The sequence below is a fragment of the Enhydra lutris genome, unplaced genomic scaffold (assembly GCF_002288905.1).
Source record: "Enhydra lutris kenyoni isolate GAN:26980312 unplaced genomic scaffold, ASM228890v2 scaffoldscaffold24, whole genome shotgun sequence".
Lineage (NCBI taxonomy): Eukaryota > Metazoa > Chordata > Mammalia > Carnivora > Mustelidae > Enhydra > Enhydra lutris.
In genome coordinates this window covers 28,005,735-28,027,979 of record NW_019154108.1, presented here as the reverse complement: position 1 = coordinate 28,027,979, position 22,245 = coordinate 28,005,735, and the positions used below count along the sequence as shown (strand labels likewise).

Genomic DNA, 22,245 nt, shown 5'->3' with positions numbered 1-22,245 from the left:
AATAAATAAAATCTTTAAAAAAAAGAAAAAGAAACCACCAAATGTTTGCCATAGTAACTGTCCTATTTTTTATTCCCCCCAGTAATGAATGAGAATTCCTGTTGTTCCACATTCTTGCCAGCATCTGGTCTTGTCAGTGTTCTGGATTTTAGCTCCTCTGGTAGGTGTGTAGTGGTATTTCATTGTTTTAATTTGCATTTCCCTGATGACATGTGTGGAGCTTCATTTTATTTCATATGCTTCATTTTCATATGCTTATCTGCCATGTATACATCTTCTTTGATAAGATGTCTGTTAAGGTCTTTTGTCCATTTTAAAAATCAGGTTATTTTTCTTGAGTTTTGAGAATTGTTGTATATTTTGGAGAACTGTCTGTTGTTGGATATGGCTTTTTCAAATATTGCCTCCCAGCCTGTGGCTTATCTTTTCATTCTTTTAGCAGTATCTTTCGCAGAGTGGAAAATTTTAATTTTAATGATGTCAAATTTATCAGTTTCTTTTATGGATCATGCCTCTGGTGTTGTATCTAAAAAGTCATCATCAAGGTCATCTAGATTTGCTCCTGTGTTATCTTCTATGAGTTTTATAGTTTTGATTTTACATTTAGGTCTGTGGTCCATTTTGAGTTAGTTTTTGTGAAGGGGGTAATGTCTGTGGATTCATTTTATTTGGACATGGATGTCCAGTGTTTTTGTACCATTTGTTAAAAAGGCTGTCTTTTCTCCATTGTGTTGCTTTTGCTCTTTTGTCAGAGATTGCTTGACTGTATATGTGAGTCTATTTCTGGGCTCCGTTTTGTTCCATTGATCTATTTATTCTTTTGCCAATAACATACTATCTTGAATACTGTATCTTTGCAGTAAATCAGGTAGTGTCAGTCCTCAAATTTTGTTCTTCAATATTGTATTGGTTATTCTGGGTCTTTTGCCTCTCTCTCTAAACTTCAGAGTTAGTTTGTTGATATCCACAGAGCATATATCTGGGATTTAAATTAGGATTGCCTCGGATCTGTACATCAAGTTGGGAAGAACTGGCATCTTAGCAAGATCGGGTCTTCCTATACACGAACATGGAATATCTCCCCGTTTCTTAAGTTCTTCTTTGGTATCATTCATCAGAGTTTCCTAGTTTTTCCTCATATACATCTTGTACATAATTTTTTATATTTATTTATTTATTTATTTATTTATTTATTTATTTATTTATTTGACAGAGGTAAAGATCAGAAGGAGAGGGAGAAGCAGGCTCCCCAGGGAGCAGGGAGCCTGATGTAGGGCTTGATCCTGGAACCCCTGGATCATTACCTGAGCTGAAGGCAGTTACTCAACCAATCGAGGTACCTAGGCACCCCATAATTTTTTATATTTATACCAAAGTATATAATTTTTGGGGTGTTATTGTAAATGGTATTGTGTTTTTAATTTCAAATTTTATAGGTTCATTGCTGGTACATACGAAAGCAATTGATTTTTGTATGTTAACCCCATAGTGTATCACTTTGCTGTAATTGCTTATTACTTCTAGTAGTTTTTTTGGTCATTTCTTTCAGATTTTCTACATAGACAGTCATGTCATCTCTGAACGTATTTTTTTTTTTTAAGATTTTATTTATTTATTTGACAGAGAGATCTCAAGCAGGCAGGGAGGTAGGCAGAGAGAGGAGGAAGCAGGCTCTCCACAGAGCAGAGAGCCCGATGCGGGGCTCGATCCCAGGACGCTGGGATCATGACCTGAGCTGAAGGCAGAGGCTTTAACCCACTGAGCCCCCCAGGCGCCCCTGAACATATTCTTTATCAAGGTTGAGGACAGTCCCTTCATTCCAGTGTACTGAGAGTTTTTATCATGAATTAGTGTTAGATTTTGTGAAATGCTTTTCTCCATCTATTGGTATAATCATGTGCTTTTCTTTTTGTAGTTTGTTGATGCGATGGATTCCATTAACTGATTTTTGAATGTTGAATCAGTTTTACATACCAATTTTTGCAACTGTTGCCAGAGGACACCTCTAGACTGCCTGGTCTGGTAGCCAACAGGACTAAGCTCATGGTTTCACAAGACTATATTTGTATACTTGAAAAGCTGCTGCCTGAGGGTCTGGCTTCCAATCAGCCTGAATCTAGGTGCTGACTAAGGACACCCCCCCAACCGTGTCCAGTTTTGGACACAGGTCTTGGCACATCGTCAACAATTAGCACCTATTAAAAATAAAATAGGCTGCTTGGACAATCACAAAGGTTCAAGAGATACCCAAAAACTATAGTTTGGTTGAATGGTAAGGTTCATTTCCTAAATGAGACCATTCCTTCAAGAATCAGAGGGGGAGACAAATGATGAGAGACTGTGGATTCTGAGAAAGAAACAGGGTTTTGGAGGGGAGGTGGGTTGGGGGTTGGGTGAGCCTGGTGGTGGGTATTATGGAGGGCATGTATTGCATGGAGCACTGGGTGTGGTGCAGAAACAATGAATTTTGGAACACTGAAAAAAAATCTAAAAAAATTTCATAAGCTAAAAAAAAAAAAAAAAGAATGGATAGGAATGAACACAGACAGTCAAACAAAATGAGGAAAAAGAGGAATGTGTTCCAAATGAAAGAACAAGATAAAACCTCAGAAAAATATGTTAATGAAATGGAGATAAGCAATTTACATGCTGAAGTGTTCAAAGTAATGATCGTAAAGATGTTCACTGAACTTGGAAGAGTATGAACACAGTAAGAAATTCAACAAAGAGTTAAACAGTATAAAGAAGCACCAAAAGAAGTTACAGAGTTGAAGAACACAGTAACTGTTCTGAAAAATATAATGGGGGGTTCAACAGCAGACTAGATGAAGCAGGAGAAAGGATCAGTGAAATCAAATTTAGGGCAGTGGAGCTCATTTAATCACAGCAGCAAAATGAAAAAAGAATGAAAAAGTGAAGCTAGCTTTTAAGGGACCTAGGAGGCAACATCAAGTGGACTAATATTCATATTTTAGGGGTCCCAGAAGGAGAAGAGAGAGAGAGAAAGGGCAGAAAACTTACTTGAAGAAATGGTGGCTGAAAACTTTCCTAACCTAGAGGAGGAAATGGACATTTAGATCCAGGAAGACCAGAGAGTTCCAGAAAAGATGAACCCAAAGAAACCCACACTAAGACACATTATAATTTAAAATGTCAAAAGTTAAAGACAAAGGGAGACTCTTAAAAGCAGCAAGAGGAAAACAACGTATTACATACAAAGGAACCCCCATAAGGTTATCAGAATTTTTAGCAGAAACTTTACAGGCTAGAAGAAAGTGGCACGATATATTCAAAGTGCTGAAAGAAAGCAACTTCATCCTGCAGTGTTATTCAGAATTGAAGGAGAGATCAAGAGTTTTCCAGACAGGCATAAGTAAAGAAATTCATCATGCTAAATCAGCTTTATAAAGAAGCTTTTTAAAGGAACTTCTTTAACCTGACAAGGAAGGACCCTAGGTTGTAACAAGAAAGCATATGAAAATGTAAATCTCACTGGTAAATGTAAATATGTAGTAAAGGTAGTCAATCAGTCACTTACAAAACTAGAATGAAAGTTAAAAGACAAAAATAGTAAAAATAGCTATAACGACAATTTTAGTTAAAAATACAAGATAAGATGTGACACCAAAAACATAAAAGGTAGAGTAGGGGAGAGTAAAATATAGAGTTTTAGAATGCATTCAAACTTAGGTTTTTATTAACTTAAAATAGACTGTTACAGATTGTTATATATAAGCCTCATGGTAACCACAAAGCAAAGATGGTATGGTGGATACACAAAAGATAATGAGAAAGGAGTCTAAGCATACCACTAAAATCCCTCATCAAACCACAAGGGAAGAGAGCAAGAGAAGAAGAAAACAGAACCTACAAAGCAGCCAGAAAATAATAAAATTGCCATAAGTACATGCCTATCAGTAATTACTTTAAATGTAAATGGACTAAATTTTCCAATAAAACATAGAGTGGCTGAATGGATAAAAAAGAAAACCCATTTATATGCTACCTACAAAAGATTCACCTCAGATAGAAGGACAAAAACACACTGAAAGTGAAGTGATGGAAGAAGATATTCCATGCAAGTTTCTGACTTGCCCACACTGAGCTTCAATTATAGTTCAAGTTTTTCTACTCCAGCACTGGTTGCCATGGATGTTTCTGCTCCAGGGGCTTATGACTCTTTGGACTTACCTATCAGTCTGTTCAGTTTTGGGGGCAGCAGTTTGCCTTGTCCCCTCACCTCTCTTGTGGAGTTATGAAGAGTTGTTGATTTTTCAGTTTGTGTAGTTTTTACTTGTCATTAGGATGAAATGGTGATTTCTAAGCTGTTTAATATGGGGCACTGGAAACTGAAGTCCAATTTTATTTTTGTATTCTTATATTTAAAGAGATTTATGTTTTTTGCTTATGTTTGTTGATGTCTTTTTTCTCTTTCTTTCTTTCTTTCTTTATTATTTATTTGACAGGGAGAGAGATCATAAGTAGGCAGAGAGGCAGGTGGGGTGGTGGGTGGGGGGAGAAGCAGACTCCCTGCCGATCAGAGCGCCCAATGCAGGGCTCAATCCCAGGACCCTGAGATCATGACCTGAGCTGAAGGCAGAGGCTTAACCCACTGAGCCACCCAGGTACCCCTTGATGTCTTTTTTCATTATAATTAGTATAGTATTGAATCCTTTCACTTTTATGTGACAAGCCTTTTGATTTTCCTTTTATCATCCTCTACTTTATGTCCTTGAAATTTTATACTTTTTCACTGTTGCCTTATTTCTAATCTCCTGTTGTAAGTATCGGTAGATTATGGTTCTTAATTCTTCATCTAAATGATAAAGAAGATGATACAAATTTTTAACAAGACAGGACACACTTTATTTAGCAAAAACTGGTGAGTGTGTGTGTGGGAAGGCATGACAGTAGTTTTCAGGGCCTGAAGGAGAGAGGGTCAGAGGTGGATAGCATATCCTGTGATGTGACTCAGGATAGAAGAGCCAGAGGTCAGATGATTTGGGGGGTGGGTGTTTTTTGGTAACTTTCCACTTGCTTCTCAAGGCGTTATGAGGCTCAAGAGCCCCTGGGCATTCCATAGGTCTTGACTGGTAAGGAGGGACTCTTGGGGACAGACTGAACATCAGGCAACCTTCTAGGTAAGCCTCCAAGATGGGGATGTCCAGGGTGGAAAAAGATCCAGAAATTGAAGCATCACCTCCCTGACTCCATCATGTAAAGGTGAGAGATACCAGCTGCAGAGCCCAGAAGAGAGTCTGAAATTTCTTGGTTAGGTTATCAAATGAATTTTAAAAAATCCCTCCCCGCAAAAGGATAAATAAAAAAGATGAAAATGGCCCCAAAGCTATCTGAATCACTGTTTCAATGTCTTCAGCTCAGGGGATTAGGCTTCACTGTCAAGGGAGTCCCCAGTACTCTACCAGAATTAGATATAATTCTTAGTGGGGTACTTGGAGGGACCCTGAGAGGTGACATATGTGGTGGATTCCAAGTGTCAGACCATATCATATTCTAGCCCTGGGATACCCCAGCCTGCTGGGCAGGTGTAGCATAGCAGCTCCCTTTCTGTTGAGCAATGCAGGGCCAGAGGCTGCCCAGTCCAGGTAGAAGAAGGCCCCAGCTCCCACTTTTGGGCCTTGGCCACCTGGGGGTTGTAGAAGTCCTAAATGGTTATGTGGGCTGGCAGCAGATGGGGATCACGGCAGGATCCCTGAGATGATAAAGATGATCTCAGAGAAAATCACCAAATGGGCCTTGGAGTCCTTGTCTTCCATGTAGCCAACAGACCAAGCAGAGCCAACAGGAGGATGATCAAGAGCAGTCTGCAGGTCCTGGGGCAGCACGAGCAGTGGGGTGTATACCATGCACTGCATCTGACCTGTGCTCTGCACCATGCAGGACCTCTGCAGCTCCTCCCACACGACCTGGGCTGCCATAGTGATGTTGCTGTTGAAGGCAGTCACTTTCCACAGGGCCAGGGCACAGGACAGCAGAGCATTCACCCAGCCGAGCAACATTAGGATGATCCTCAGGATTTGTAGACCAGTGGAAGCCACGGCAAAGTTGGGTTGAGAGGAGCTGTGAAGGAGTGCACAGGGATCCATAGGAGCCACTGCGTGTCTCCTCCTAATATTTCTTTGAGAGGCGTTGTATAGTGAGGAGCCAGATTGCTTGTTTTCCAATTTGTGCCATGATACTAGCGACTTGGGGCAAGGTTCTTAGCATTTTGTTCCTTAGTTTACTCATCTATAAAATGGAGATAATAATAAACTTATTTGAGGGTAGAATTAAAAGGGTTTATGTAGAGTGCTAAGAATTGCACCTGGTATAGTTTGAGAATTATTATTATTGTTTTTAAAAAAGATTTTATTTATTTATTTGACAGAGATCACAAGTAGGCAGAGAGGCAAACAGAGAGACAGGAAGGGAAGCAGGCTCCTAGCTGAGCAGAGAGCCCAATGAGAGGGTTGATCCCAGGACCCTGGGATCATGACCTGAGCCGAAGGCAGAGGCTTTAACCCACTGAGCCACCCAGGCGCCCCGAGAATTATTTTTATTATAGGCTGCAATATTACAGTTCTCACTTCAGTTTTTTTTTCTTTCCTTGGGAATTGTTATTTTTTAAAAATTTATCTCTTTTGGATCTGATTTCATATTTGTCTTACTCAGGATTTATATTTCTTTTTTTTTTTTTTTAAAGATTTTATTTATTTATTTGACAGACAGAGATCACAAGTAGGCAGAGAGGCAGGCAGAGAGAGAGGAAGGGAAGCAGGCTCCCTGCTGAGCAGAGAGCCTGACGCAGGACTCGATCCCAGGACCCTGAGATCATGACCTGAGCCGAAGGCAGCGGCTTAACCCACTGAGCCACCCAGGTGCCCCAGGATTTATATTTCTTAATTCTTTTATCCATCCTGGGATAAGTTTTAAGTTTTTATCATTTCTTTTTTTATATGTTCTGCTGAAGTATCTAATCCAGATCTGTTGTGGTTTTGCCTTTGGAAATCATGTTATTTTGTCTCTACAGTTTTTCCTAATCTTCCTTCATAACTTTGTGCTCTAGTTTCATGTATATAATTCTCTCTTGAATGTCCTGAGAACATCAACTAGAAGTTTTGTAAACACGTTTTCCTGTATCTTATAGTAAATCTATTTCAAAAGAAGTTTGCTTTTTTGGTTCGGTTAAGTACCCATAATCTGTGAATCTTTTTGAATGTGAAGTTTTTTTCTTCTTCATTTTTATGGTGGAAGATCTTTGCTAGCCCAGAATTGGTCATAGTGTAAGATAGAATTTGAGATGTATTATTGTTATTTAAAGATCTTATTTGTGCATTTATTTGAGAGAGAGAGAGGGAGAGAGAGAAAAAAAATTTAGTGGGGGAGGAGCAGCAGGAGAGGGACAAACAGACTCTACAGTGAGCACGGAGCTTGGTGTAGGGCTCAGTCCCACTACACAAAGATCATGACCTGAGCTGAAATCAAGAGTCGGGTACTTAACCAGCTGAGCCACCCAGGTATCCCGAGTTTGAGATGTATTATAAGAGATGGTTGTGGGTCAAACTAAATCTTTAAATAAGTTGAATGTAGGTGATACTGCTAATGCCCCTGTAATAACTGAGCCAGGGTTCATAGTATTATAGAAAAGAACAATAAATGATAATCACTAATACGTATTAAGCTTTTTTAAGTGCCAGGCAATATGCTAAGTGCTTTTACCTACATAACATTATTTAATTTTTCCCAACAACTCTTAGGTAGATTATTATTTCTTCTGTTTTAAATTCAATGAAATTGAAGTTTAGAGAGATTTACTTACCTAAGGTCATTAAGTTTGTAAATAGTGGAAGCAGGATTAAACCCAGTTGTGTGTGTACCTGATTCTAATAGTTGAGAGTTTAACAGTCAGGCTTTAATGGCCCCCATTGTCAATATTTATTAGAGCTTGAACTCTTATATTAGGTTTAGTAGTAGGTTTAGTCCCAAACTCAGTACCCCATCTCACCCATGGGGGATAGTGGGAGATGTGTTTAGATCTCTCTTGGTGAAAGACTCCTTCAGTGCTCCATTTAATGTATTCCTTCCCCACCACACCCCCGCCTTTTTCTTTTTTTCCAGAGAAGGGGGAGGGGCAGAGGGAGAGAGAGAATTCTAAGCAGACTCCATGCACAGTGTGGTACCCTGATGTGGGCACCATCTCACAACCCTGAGATCAAGAGTCAGATGCTTGACTACCTGAACCATCCAGGTGCCCATCCACTTAATGTACTTTGGAAAACCATGGAATTTGTTCACTTCTTAATTAGGGTTATTCACTCCTCCGATGCACATAGATAACCTTCTCACTGCCATACTGCTTTATTACCTGTTTCTTAAGCATAACACAGTACTGCTGTCTTACTTTTAAAAAAATCTGTTGTGGTCTATATAGATATTCTTGGAGTTCTGGGCATGTGGTTGGCATCTTTTCTGGAGAGCAGAGAATCCCATTTTATTTGAATGCATTTTCATTGTTTGCCATAATGCCTGTCACTTAATAATTGTTAGTTGAATGAATACTGTGTAAATTAAATTAGATAAGGAGATTCTGTAGTGTAAGTCCTTCAGGATGGGCATATTTAAAATGGTTGAATATACATATCACAACCAACTAGGAACTTTCTTCACAACACCGAGTCTTATTATGACTAGTCCTTTATCCCTTTTCTATCCATGATATTTGGGATTCCTTTACCTATCCTTAAGAACCACTGTTCTAAAGTGTTGAGTGTAGTTGGAGACTATAAAATGATTTAGTTCTTGACAAATATATGCTACCTTTCTTTAATATTTACATTTTTGTGCTGTAATGATTAAAATGTCTAAATCCATGGTACATATGGTTTACATCTTGTTTATAACACCTTTGTATATAAGCCTTTTGAGAGTTTCATGAAGTAATAAACACAGTCCTGCAGTGACTTTGCAGATTGTGATATTACTTTTGTCTTTTAGAGTGGAAGAGACATAAAATAAACCCTATATTCAAGGACTTGATTTGAGAGCAAATTTAAAATAGGTTTCACCTCTTTGAAATCTGGTATAATATTTTGATTTATTAAGATGATTGGTTTAGGTTACATGAAAATAAATTTTTACAAAATGAAAATATTTGTAGTAATCAGAAAAAAAATCTCATTTCCTTTTTGATCAGCAGCAGGGTTCACGGTATTGTACTGGGGATTAATGGCATAAAAACATCTCAGGTACCTATTCTTTGTTTTTTTTTTTTTTTTTTAAAGATTTTATTTATTTATTTGACAGAGATCACAAGTAGGCAGAGAGGCAGGCAGAGAGAGAGAGGGGGAAGCAGGCTCCCCGCTAAGCAGAGAGCCCGATGCGGGGCTCGATTCCAGGACCCTGGGATCATGACCTGAGCCGAAGGCAGAGGCCTTAACCCACTGAGCCACCCAGGCGCCCCCTATTCTTTGTTTTTATTAAGAATTTGAGATTTTGTGGCAAGTAAGAGTAAGAAGCAAGAGAAAATCAAACTAAAATAGGTACTTGAGATGTTTTTATATAAGCTCTTATGTAGGTGGTAGCTAAAAATCTGGTATTCCTAGAATGTGAAACACATACGTCACATCTTACTCTTTGGCACATTAGTAGAATAAGCTGGCATAAATAAGTTTCTTTTCCTGATGGGAAAATTTATACTTTTTTGCACTTAGTCCATTAAGTTTTTACTTTTAGTTACTTGAATGTGAATTTAAAAACAAAACCCAAACGTTTATCTGTACATGATCTAGATGGGTGGCTCTCAAAAAATTGTTTTGACCATAAGCCCCATAGGCTAATATCATTTTACTAGAGCAGAATTAATCAGTTGGGGAAATTGTTGAAACTGCTTCCAGAGGTTATGCAAATTGTTTTGAAGGATTCAAATTTTATATATCTAGAGTGTTTTTTGTTTTGTTTTGTTTTGTTTGTTTTTTTAATTTGAGAGCCAGAGAGAATGCACACACACATGAACAGGGAGGAGGAACAGAGGGAGAGGGAGAAGCAGACTCTCTGCTAAGCAGGGAGTCCCACATGGGGCTCAGTCCCAAGACCCTGAGATCATGAGCTGAGCTGATGGCAGATTCTTAACTGACTGAGCCGCCCAGGTGCCCATGTATATCTAGTTTATACTACCTTAGCACTTATAAGATTTAAATTTTCTATGCCCTTAAAATTTTTTTGTTTACTTGACCTTTCTGAGGTTGAGATACTGTTTTCTTCCTGCTGTATTTGTTTTCTGGTCAAATTGATCCTTAACATTTCTATTAGTATTCTTTCTAATTATGCTGTAGTATTATTTGGTACATAAAATTTCAGCCACATTTTCTTGTCCCTGTTGATTATATTTTGAATTTATATGAATGGCCTTTATAGAATAAAGTACAGTGCCTTTTATCTTGTAAAAAGATGGAAGCTTTTTTTGGGTTGTCCCCTTTCTGTTCCAGTCATCCAGATCTGAGGTCAGTGTGGCCATTGCTTTGCATGCCATTTTTCCTTTACTCTGAAGGACGGCCTTACTTTGGGCATTCATCTTTCTTTCTTTCTTTCTTTTTCTTTCTTTCTTCTTTTTCTTTCTTTCTTTCTTTCTTTCTTTCTTTCCTTCTTTCTTTCTTTCTTTCTTTCTTTCTTTTAAAAGATCTTTTATTTATTTAACAGAGAGAGAGAAATAGCAAGTAGGCAGAGAGGCAGGCAGAGAGAGGGGGGAAGCAGGCTCCCCACCGAGCAGAGAGTCTGATGCGGGGCTCAATCCCAGGACCCTGAGATCATGACCTGAGCCGAAGGCAGAGGCTTAACCCACTGAGCCACCCAGGTGCCCCTCATTTTTGTTTTAATCTGCTCTTGTCATTGTGGGATTTTATAGGAACTGTTCTTTAGTTATGACATGTACTTCATTTTTTCATCATGTTTATTTGTGTGCCATATAATGTGCTAGGTGCTAAAGGAAATATAGGCTTTTTTCCCCTTTACTTTCTGTACTATTACTTTCTTCTGTGTTTGTCAAATTTTGAGCATATAAAATACAAATTTCAAGCATACAAAATCAAAGTGAATGATATAAATATTCCTGAGGCCTTTTACCAATTTCGGCAGTTATCGAATGATGACCAGTCTAGTTTCCTCTGTGCCCACCCAGATTTTATGAAGCAAATCTCAGCCTATTATTTAATTTGTGAATATTTCACTATGTATTGCCAAAAGACAAGGACTCTCTCATGACAGTACCACCATTTTCATGCTCTCAGAAATATCAACAATAATTTCTTAATATGGTTGACTTGTTATTGTTCTTGTTTTCCTTGCATGAATGGGAAATTTGGTGAGGAGGTCTCTAACATTTTAGTTTACTATCTTCTTTTAAAAGTTACCTCATTATATCCTAAACCTGTGGAAGTTCCATGTGATGTCAAGTGTATGCGGGTTATTTACCCAGGGGAAAAAACTGTCACTGCTATTATTATCATCCTTTAGAGTCAAAGTTCTGATCAGGCTGTGGGGTCCTATATGGCCTCTTGAGTTTTAGGAACTTTGAATTTACTCAATCTTGGATAGTCATTCGTTCATTTATTCAGCAAATGTTTATCTGTCTGCTGTATGCCAGGCATTCTTCTAGGTGCTTGGGTTATATCAATGAATAAAACAATTATCCTTACTTTTGAAGAAGCTACATCTTGCTGGGAGAAACAGACAATAAACAGTAAATATGACACAAAAGTAAATTAGATTTTATGTTAGAAAATAAGTGTTCTGGGAAAGAAAATAAGTAGATCAGGATAAATGGGAATTGGAAATTGGTGGTGGAGAAGTAGTATAAGATAAGGCAATCAGGGTAGCTCTCTGAGGAGGATGAGATTTGAACAAAGATATGAACAGGGAAGTAAACATGTTAGCAGACATCTGGGAGAAAGTGTTCTGTTTTGCAACAGCCAGAGCAAGTGTGCCAGGGTCGTTTGAGAGAAAGCAGAGAGCAGGGAGATTGTTTTAGATGGAATTGAGTCTACAAGGGGGAGAATTGAAGGAGAGAAGTCACAAAGGTAAGGTAAGATGGGGTAGGGGAAGTAGTGAGTAGGGGCCTTTGTAGAACAGGCATATAATAGCTTTGAAGGTCACTTGGCTTTTATTATGATTAATATGGGGGAGCCATTGGACAGTTTTGATCAGAGGACTGGCAAGAACTAAATTAAAAGGATCATTTTGGATGCTTTTGAAAATAGACCATAGGGGAGCAAGTAAAGAAAAAGAGAGTATTTTCAGAGACTTTTAGAAAAATCTAGGTAAGGGATGATGATGGGTGGGATTGGGAGTTGGTAGTGGCAATGGAGGTAGTGAGAAATGATTGGTTTCTGGATGTAATTTGAAGATAGAGCCAAAGTAATTCCTGATAGTGTAGATGGAAGGTGAGAGAGTGGAGAGTTAGTTTGAGAAAGGAGAAAAAGAGAACAAGAGGAATAGGCATAGCATAGGAATAGCATGACTGATACATTTGGCCAGAGTTAGAAGGATTGAATTGTCATTAATGAGATGAGAAAACCTGTAGCAAGGTAGTATGGAGCGAGGGGTAGGTTGGTAGGGAATGGTTGGAAGTGTGATTTCTGAATATGTTGAGTTTGAAATGTCTCTTAGACATCCAGTTGGAGAAGACTGTAACTATGCTTGTCAAATAATAATGTGTTCAACATCAGCAACAACAGTGAATGCTTGTTAAAAAATTAACTGGATTCTGTATGAGTGGTATTAGAGCTTGGAGCTCTAATATTCCTATCTCTGCCCTCAGTATGCAGCAAGTCTGTTGTGGCTTATGACCCAGGATTCAAAGACATGACAAATACCAATATGGACATCAGCATGCAAATTCAGTAACATGAGAAACTCAAATATTGGATTTCTGGTAGCTTGTTTTTTATCACAGTTTTCCTATTTAAAACATCAGAAGGCATTTAAAAACATCCTTTAGTAGGTGGGATATTCAGTAGAAATAGTTATGGCGTCATTGAATAATTAGCTCTTCTAATTAGATAAAAGTACCTTTGGGTTTTGTTGCCTTGTGAGAGTAAAGTAGAAAAATCTAGTACTAGAAAAATTTTTACTTTGAATTATTTTCCCAGTGAATGGTGACTTAATTTTTTCCCCTTTGCTTTTGTAGACATATGACATGTAAATTCATAGAAACTACTCATGAAATTTTAGGTATGTCATATTTTCTATATATTAATATCTTCAGATTATTCTGTGCCTTTGTGTTTTTGTTTAGTTTCTACAACACAATTTAGAAGTCCTGTTTTTAGGATTTTAAAACTTTTTTTTTCATATTGCTCAACTTTCCTCAGAAGCAACCTGCTGAATCATTTTTTTTTTAAAGATTTTATTTATTTATTTGACAGAGAGAGATCACAAGTAGGCAGAGAGGCAGGCAGAGAGAGAGAGAGAGAGAGAGGAGGAAGCAGGCTCCCCACTGAGCAGAGAGCCCGATGTGGGGCTCGATCCCAGCACCCTGGGATCATGACCTGAGCCGGAGGCAGAGGCTTTAACCCACTGAGCCACCCAGGTGCCCCTGCTGAATCATTTTACTCAAAAGATTAGAGAGTAGTCTGAAGTATAGTATCTCTTCCTTGTTACAAATTCTACCAAAGTAGGGGCACCTGGGTGGCTCAATTGGTTAAGTGTCTGATTTTGGCTCCTGTCACGATCTCAGGGTCCTGGGATTAATATCCCCCTCCCCCACACAGGGCTCCCCTCAGCAGGGGAGCTCGTCCTTTTCCCTCTGCCCCTCCTCTGGCTCATGTGTGTGCGTGCTTGCTCTCTCAAATAAATAAATTAAAAAAAAATTTCCAAATCAAAGAAAAATGCCTTTTCTTGAAACCTAGTTAATTTGAGGGATTTTCAAAAACTCTAATTCTTTTATGTGGCTCACTAATTCTGTAGAACCAGGCAGAGAGAAATGCATAACGCATACAAACATGCATACTATATGCCAAGAAGCTTTCGGGTCTTACATATTTAAGTTTCTGATGGGTTAAAAGGTGTTAAGTCAGGCATATCTCACAAACATTCAGTATTATACTAAACACAGAGGGCTCTGTGTTTCAAAGACAGAAGTCAGAGCTTTGCCTGTAGACTTAAAGGAAAAAAAAAAACAATTAAAATCATTTGCCTTCTTTTCTTTAGTTGTTTTGGTGCAGTGACTCAGGTGCCCCTCACTGCTGATTTTGTGCAGATTGAATAGATGAAGAAGGTAATTGTGAAGTGTCTTAGTTTTTTTAGGAACCATGTCTGGTTGCCAAGTTTATGAAGTTTTTTTTTTTTTTAAAGATTTTATTTATTTATTTGACATACAGAGATCACAAGTAGGCAGAGAAGCAGGCAGAGAGAGAGAGAGAGGGGAGGAAACAGGCTCCCTGCTGAGCAGAAAGCCTGATGAGGGGCTTGATCCCAGGATTCTGGGATCATGACCTGAGCCGAAGGCAGAGGCTTTTACCCACTGAGCCACCCAGGTGCCCCAGTTTATGAAGTTTTAGATTCTACCTTGAGTCTCTCTCTGCTAGACCTAGCAAATTGGGAATTACTATTTCCTTTGTTAACTAAGTGCCAATTATGTGGAGATACACAGTAAACATGAATTCACTAGCTTTCCCTGTTAATTCTGCTTGGTGTTGTATTTTCGTATACTTTCATAGAGTGTGTTATGTGAGAGCAGAAGAGACAGTGGATTAGACTCAAAATGTTTGTAATAGTGTAATAATTACCAGTCCTTGGAAGGGTAATATGCTAGTAAATAGATTTCTCAACTGAGGATTTCTGTGTTCTCCTTCTGGCTCTGTAATTTGTTAGAGAAATTGTTTTTCTCTGTGCCATAGCTTTGAAGATAAATGATATATAGAAGCTTTAGAGCTTAGAGATCTTGGAGATCAACTAGCCCTATCCCTTATTTTTCAGATAAAGAAACCCATGTGTTCATAGAGCTGAGACACCATTCCCATGGACATATTGGGCAGAAAGAAGTGTGGTGTATGCTTTATGCAGCATTATACAACATGCCAAATGTTAGATGGTGGCCCACAGATCACAAAACTTTGGTTTTATACCAAGGGGAGCTAGAACTATGAAGTGGATATCTTAGTAGATGGTCTCTTCTGTCACGTGATGGATTTCTTTTCCCCCTTGACCATATGCCTGCACCTGCTGGGCACAAAACTGATTATTAGTCTTAAGCCAAGTTTATTGAACTCTGAATTGTATAGCCATCAGACCTTAGTTTTCCAGGCAATAAGTGACAATAATATAATGTTTATAATTTTATCAACCTTACTCTTGAATAGATTGCATAAATAATTATGGCAGAAAAACCAAGAGAAAAATCTAGAGTTAAAGTCAATCCTGATTAAAAAAAAAATTGAGAGTATTTTCAAAATATTTTTCATCTATGTTATTGCCTAGGAGATACTGCTGAGTAGGGTTTTCTAAAATACAGTATAATGCATGGGTCAAAGTTTTACAAATTGAGCATGTCTAGAATTGAATATTAGTTTTAGAAGGTTAGTCTGTTGAGGTACATTTTAATTCAATGGAATATAAAAATTACAGAAATCACTGGATTTTTTAGGCAGTAGTTAAAAGCCATATCAGTATCTCCTTGAGAGATAGATTTGTTAGTTGCAGTGTTAGCTATTTCTGATTTTTATTTAATTTAAAGATAGCATAATAATACTGAAGACATTTAAAGTTTATTTATTTATTTATTTATTTATTTATTTTTAACTAATCTCTACACCCAGTGTGGGGCTTCAACTCACAACCGTGAGACTGAGTCCTGTGCTGTTCTGACTAAGCCAGCCAGGTGCCCCTGCTGAAGACATTAAACAGGTCACTGAATTACTCAGCCATTGTCGTGGTAGTGCTATATAACAATGCCAAAATGTTTGATGGCTTACAACAACAAACAATTAGGTTTTTAACTCATGGTTCTGTGGGTCTGTGAGGGAGATTGTACTTCCTTCTGTGGATTGGATTCACGTTTTTGTCATGAGTTCCATTTTGGGTCTCCTGACTTCCTGGGCCACCATCTTCTTAGGATAGATGGCAGGAGCTCAAGAGACCAAGCCAAATAACTTAAGACATTTAAAGTCTTTGACCAAGTTTTGTTTATTGGTATTCCATTGATCAAAGTGAATTACATGGCTAAGCCCCAAATTTTTTAGGCTGGGAAATACTTTGCTCCACTGACTGTAGTGAGAGGTATTACAAAATCACATGATAAGGGCTCTAAATGTACAAATCTGTAATAGGGAGGGAGTAGAAAATTGGTAACAATAATCTGATCTGGAACAGTCACGTATAAATCTTACCATCCTAATACAGGTTTTTGTTTGTTTATAGCAAGTGTTACTCAGCGTAAAAGTACTAGTCAGTCATTGTGAGGCAAGCAATATTTACATATCTGTTCCTTTTCCATTATGTCATTTCCGCTAATCAGTTTTTTGAGTATTTTTATTTTTAATTGAGGTACAGTTGGCATATAATATAGGTGTACAACATAGTGATTTAACAATTATATGCATTGTGAAATGCTCACCGCAGTTAAGTGTAGTTACCATATGTTACCATTCAGACTTATTATATTATTGACCATATTCCCTGTGCTGTACTTTTCATCCCCATGACTTATTTAATTTAATTAATTAGTTAATTAATTTTTTAAGATTTTATTTATTTGGGGGAGAATCTTGAGCATACTCCATGCTGAGCACAGAGCCTGTCGTAGGGCTTGATCCCACAACTCTGGGTCATGACCTGAGCTGAAACCAAGGGTCAGATGCTAAATTGAGTGAGCCACCCAGGTGCCCCATGACTTATTTATAACTGGAAATTTGTACCTCTTAAGCCCTCTTCACCTTTCCACAGTACCTGCGTCAATTTCCATTTCCACCAATAGTGCATGAACATTTTCTTTTCTCTACATCCTTGCCAGCACTTGTTACTTCTTGTCTTTTTGATACGAGCCCTTCTGACTGTGTGAGGTGGTATCTCATTGTGGTTTTGACTTACCTTTCCCTGATGATTAGTGATGTTGATCATCTTTTCATGTGTCTATTGGCCATCTTTATGTCTTATTTGGAAAAATGTTCTTTCAGGTATTTGCCCACTTTTTATTGGATTTGTTTTTGTTTGTTTTAGTGTTGAATTATATGGGTTTTGTTAAATATATTTTGGATATTAACTCCATATTGGATATGTCATTTCCAAATACCCTGTTTCATTCAATATGTTGCCTTTTTTCTTTCTTTTCTTTCTTTCTTTCTTTTCTTTCATTTCTTTATTTGGCTTTTCATTTCGTTGATGGTCGGTCTCCTTTGTGCAAAAGCTTTTTAGTTTGATTTAATCCCAATTGTTTATTTTTGTTCTCGTTTTTCTTGCCTGAGGAGACATATCCAGAAAACTTTTGCTAAGGTTGATGTACAAGAGACTACTGCCTATGTTTTCTTTTAGGAGTTTTATGGTTTCAGGTCTCATATTTAAGTCTTTAAGCATTTTGAGTTTACTTTTCTGTTTGGTATAAGAAAGTGGTCCACTTTCATTCTTTTGTATGTGGCTATCCAGTTTTCCCAACACTACTTATTGAAGGGACGATCTTTTCACCATTATATATTCTTGCCTCCTTTGTTGTCTATTAATTGACCATATAATCATGGATTTTTTTTCCTGGGCTCTCAATTCTATTCTGTTGATTTGTGTGTGTGTTTCTGTTTTATTACCATTCTTATTTTTAAGATTTTATATATGTATTTGAGAGAGCGAGAGCATGAACAGTGTGAGGAGCAGAAGGAGAAGCAGACTCCCTGTGAGCAGGGAGCCGATGTGGGGCTCAGTCTTCGGACTCTGAGATCATGACCTGAGCCGAAGGCACTTAGCCAACTGAGCTACCCATACTTTGTTGGTTAAACTTTCCTTTTCTTTTTTTTTCATCATATCCAGTATACTGTTTATCTGGGAAATTGTCAACTTTTTAGATACTGTCTTCTTCCTTCACCTGCATTTTTGTTCTCATACTACTATATGAAACCTATTGAAATATATCTTATGGGGTGTCCAGGTGGCTTAGTTGGAAGAACACGTGATTCTTGATCTTAGGGTTGTGAGTTTGAATCCCACATTGGGTGTAGAGATTACTTAAAATCTTTTAAAAAATAAGTGTGTGTGTGTGTGTGTGTGTGTGTGTGTTTATCTTTTATGTCTTTTTGGTAGCTTATACTTATAGTAGGACTTAAGAGGTTTCATGTGACAGAAACTCAGTTTAAACTAGCTTATGCAAAAAGAATTTATTGGAAAGTATATTTCATAGAATTAAAGGAACAGTGGATTTATCAAGACTGAAGATGGGAACAGTTGGAGCTACACTTCAGGATTCTCTCAAACAAAATGATAGGGACTTGACTAAGACTCTCTTGCTTGTGTGTATTTAGGACTTTCTTTCACTGCATATTGGCTTTCTTCATATGGGAAAAAATATGGCCACCAACAATTCCTAGTTTACATCTTAAAAGTTTCTGCTGTAAGAGAAACAAGTGTCATGATGGAGTCTCTGGTCATCAGTCCAAAAATCTTAGGAATTGGGTTAATTGATCTAATTAGTTTGTATTCAGTGTCCATCTTTGGATCTGTTTGGCCATGGTGTTGAGGTTTGAACAGAAGGAGGGCTTATTGTCAGAAAAGAGTGTTTTGAGATTATTGCTAGACAAATAAAAATAGGTATCCACTAAAGTAATGTGAATTACTAAGGCCCTTTTGTTCCCTTTTCAGGGGCAAGGACATACTTGCACATATGTATTCATTTTGGTATGGCTCTTGCCTGAGAACTGGAATAGTGGAGGGACTGTTTAATAAATAGAGGCTATGGTAATTGTTTGTTTGTTTGTTTTCCCCAAGACTGGCTTGGTTTTTCAAAGCTCAGAATTATAGTTGGTAAGTATTCTAATTCTAAATTATTCACGTTCATTTTCTTATTATAAATTAAGAATTTTCCTGTTTCTACTATTGTGATGGGTCTACTATATAGTCATTTGAATTCTCATGCCTAATAGTCCTTGCAGCCTGTCTTGTCCAATTTTGAGTCACACTCATATTTTCGCTGTTCTATTTTAGTTTAAGAGCCACTTGAAAATGAATAGGTGCAAACACATCATCTAAAAGCAAGAAGCTGGCTAACCACATTTGGCACAAAAAGAAATTGGACCATGTGCACCACGATTTTATACTTTTGAATGTGTTCAGTTATTTTGGGAAGAAGATAGTTTCCAGTTAGACTTTGCTAAATGTTGTTATACTGTTTCTAGTATATGTGAAAATTGTAGTTTTAGGCATCCAAGTGAGGTGTTAATTTAAGATATATTGCTCATTTGACAAAAATGATGTGGCATTAAAGTAAGAATTAAAAGCCATTTCACTTGGTAGAATTGGCAGAATTGCTGTTAAGTGTGGGGGATATGTGTGTTTCAGTGGTTCAATTCAGTCAAAAATATTTATAGAGCCCCTTTGGGCTCAGAGAAGGGGAAAATATTTCCTGTAGGACTGATAAGTTTTCTGCCCCTTATTCTCTTCTACATTTAAAATGCCTGAAGTATATGAAAATATATATGCCTACACTGTAGTTCCCAGTTTTTTTTTTTTTTTCGGTGCCTGAAGAGACATAAAATTTTTTGGTCAGATTTTACATTCTAATTTTTGGATTATGGTAAGGGTAACCTTTTAACTAAATGCTTTAAAAAAAAAAAAGGATTTCATTTATTTATTTATATAGGAGAGAAAGAGCAAAAGAGAGATATCACAAGCAGCGGGGAGGGATAGAGGGAGAAGCAGACTCCCTGATGAGCAGGGAGCCAGATGTGAGACTCGATCCTAGGACTCTGGGAACATGACGTGAGCTGAAGACAGGCGCTAAACCAACTGAGCCACCCAGGTGCCCTAACTAAATGCTTTCACACACTGAGTTGAAATGGATGTGTTTGTCTTGAGGTCACAGCACTGTGAGCTGCGAATTATTTAAAAGACCCCTGCGGAGGTGCCTGGGTGTCTTAGCTGATCAGTTAAGCATCTGCCTTTGGCTCAGGTCATGAGCCCAGGGTCTTGGGATAGAGGCTGAGTTGGGCTCCCTGCTCAGTGGGGAGTCTGCTTCTTCTTCACTTTCTGCCCCTCCTCCTGCTTGTGCTCACATGTGCGCTCTTTTTCTCTCTCTCTCTCAAATAAATAAAATCTTAAAAAAAAAAAGACCCCTATAAATTTTCCAACTGCTATTTCTTTTGATCAGAAATAATGGTAGATTGCCATACGTAAAGAGCAAGTAGTATTTTGCTTAGCATATTGCTGCGGAGTAGTAGACTTTGTCAGTTGTATTTTGAACTGACTTGTCAAAATGGAACTCTTCAACACATCACATGGAATGAGCATCTTAAGATTCAGTGACTTTAGAATTCATTCAGTCCAATATCTTATCTAATGTCCAACATCCTGTTTGATGTAAGAGTCCGTTCTGCTACATCCATAATAATTGGCTTGTTTATTAAACATGTATCTGTTTAATCTGTGGGTACTATGTTAGGGATATGTTGGTGAGTAAAATAAAAAGAGACATGCTCCCCTGCCCTTGTGCACATAGTTAAGCTTGTAGTTGAGTGCTCAGTTGGTCATTCAGCCTCAGCAAGTTGGGAAGAATTGATAATGTTAACAATATTGAGTTTTTCTAATCCATGAACATTGAGTATCTCCATTTACTTAGATCTTTTTAAATTTTTTTCATCTGTGTTTTGTAGATTTCTTACTGATCTATTTCTTTATTTTAGAGTAGACATAGAGAGTGTGTGGTTTTGTGTGTGGGGTAGGGGCAGAGGGAATTTCAAGCAGACTCTGCACTAAGTGGGGAGCCCACCTTGGGCCTCGATCTCATGACCCTGAGATGACATGAGCTGAAATCATGATTCAGATTCTTAACCAGCTAAATCACCCAGGCTCCCCTAGGAGGGGTTTTTTTGGTAGATTCTTTGGGATTTTTCTACATAGATGATGATGTAATCTGTGAATAAAGACTGTTTTATTCTTCCTCTTAAATTTGTATGCTTTTATTTCTTATTTCTTATTTTTTTAATTGAATTAGCCAACATATCTCTTGCCTGTGTCTAGCAAGAAGTTGCTGTGGCCAGGGTCAAAGGGGTTCCTACCTGTATTTTCTTCTAGGATTTTGTTGGATTCCTGTCTAACATATAGATCTTTCATCCATTTTGAGTTTATCTTTGTATGGTATAGGAAAATGGTCCAATTTAATTCTTCTACTTGTGGCTGTCCAGTTTTCCAAACATCATTTGCTAAAGAGACTGTCCTTTTTTCATTGGATATTCTTTCCTACTTTGTCGAGGATTAATTGACCATAGAGTTGAGGGTCCATTTGTGGGTTCTCTATTCTGTTCCTTGATCTATTTGTCCTTTTTTGTGCCAGTACCAAAATGTCTTGATGATTACAGGTTTGTAATAGAGCTTGTGATGCCATCAGCTTTGATTTTTCTTTTTCAACATTTTCATTTTTCAACATTTCTCCGGCTATTTGGGGCCTTTTCTGGTTCCATACAAATTTTAGGATTGTTCCAGCTCTGTGAAAAATGTTGATGTTATTTTGATAGGGGTTGTACTGATGTGTAGATTGCTCTGGGTAGCATAGACATTTTAACAATATTTATTCTACCAGTTCATGAGCATGGAATGTTTTTCCATTTCTTTGTGTCTCCCTCAATTTCTTTCATAGGTATTCTGTTGTTTCTGGAGTATACATCGTTTATCTCTTTGGTTAGGTTATTCCTATGTATGGTTTTTGGTGCAATCGTAAATGGGATCACTTGCTTAATTTCTCTTTCTTCTGTTTCATTGTTAGTGTATAGAAATGCAACTGATTGGGCACCTGGGTGCCTCAGTGGGTTAAGCCTCTGCCTTCGGCTCAAGTCATGATCTCAGGGTCCTGGGATTGAGTCCAGCATTGGGCACTCAGCTCAGCAGGGAGCCTGCTTCCCTCCCTCTCTCTGCCTGCCTCTCTGCCTACTTGTGATCTCTCTCCCTCTCTCTGTCAAATAAATAAAATATTAAAAAAAAAAGAAATACAACTGATTTCATATTCTGCCATGTTGCTGAATTCTTGTATGAATTCTAACAATTTTGGAGTGGGATCTTTTGGGT

The 22,245-nt window shown here is 37.8% G+C and overlaps 2 protein-coding genes across 4 annotated transcripts in view; one reads left to right on the top strand and one right to left on the bottom strand.

The window, feature by feature from the left end:
• LOC111150698 (claudin-6-like) overlaps positions 1-6,107 on the bottom strand; it is a 46,952-nt gene extending 40,845 nt beyond the window's left edge. Inside the window, 1 exon segment of the mRNA XM_022508242.1 lies at positions 5,530-6,107. Within this exon segment, the coding sequence (XP_022363950.1) occupies positions 5,530-6,107 (578 nt within the window).
• The window catches only part of LOC111150680 (RAB GTPase activating protein 1 like), a 759,175-nt gene that overhangs the window by 40,688 nt on the left and 696,242 nt on the right, over positions 1-22,245 (top strand). The gene's annotated exons all lie outside the window — the stretch shown is intronic.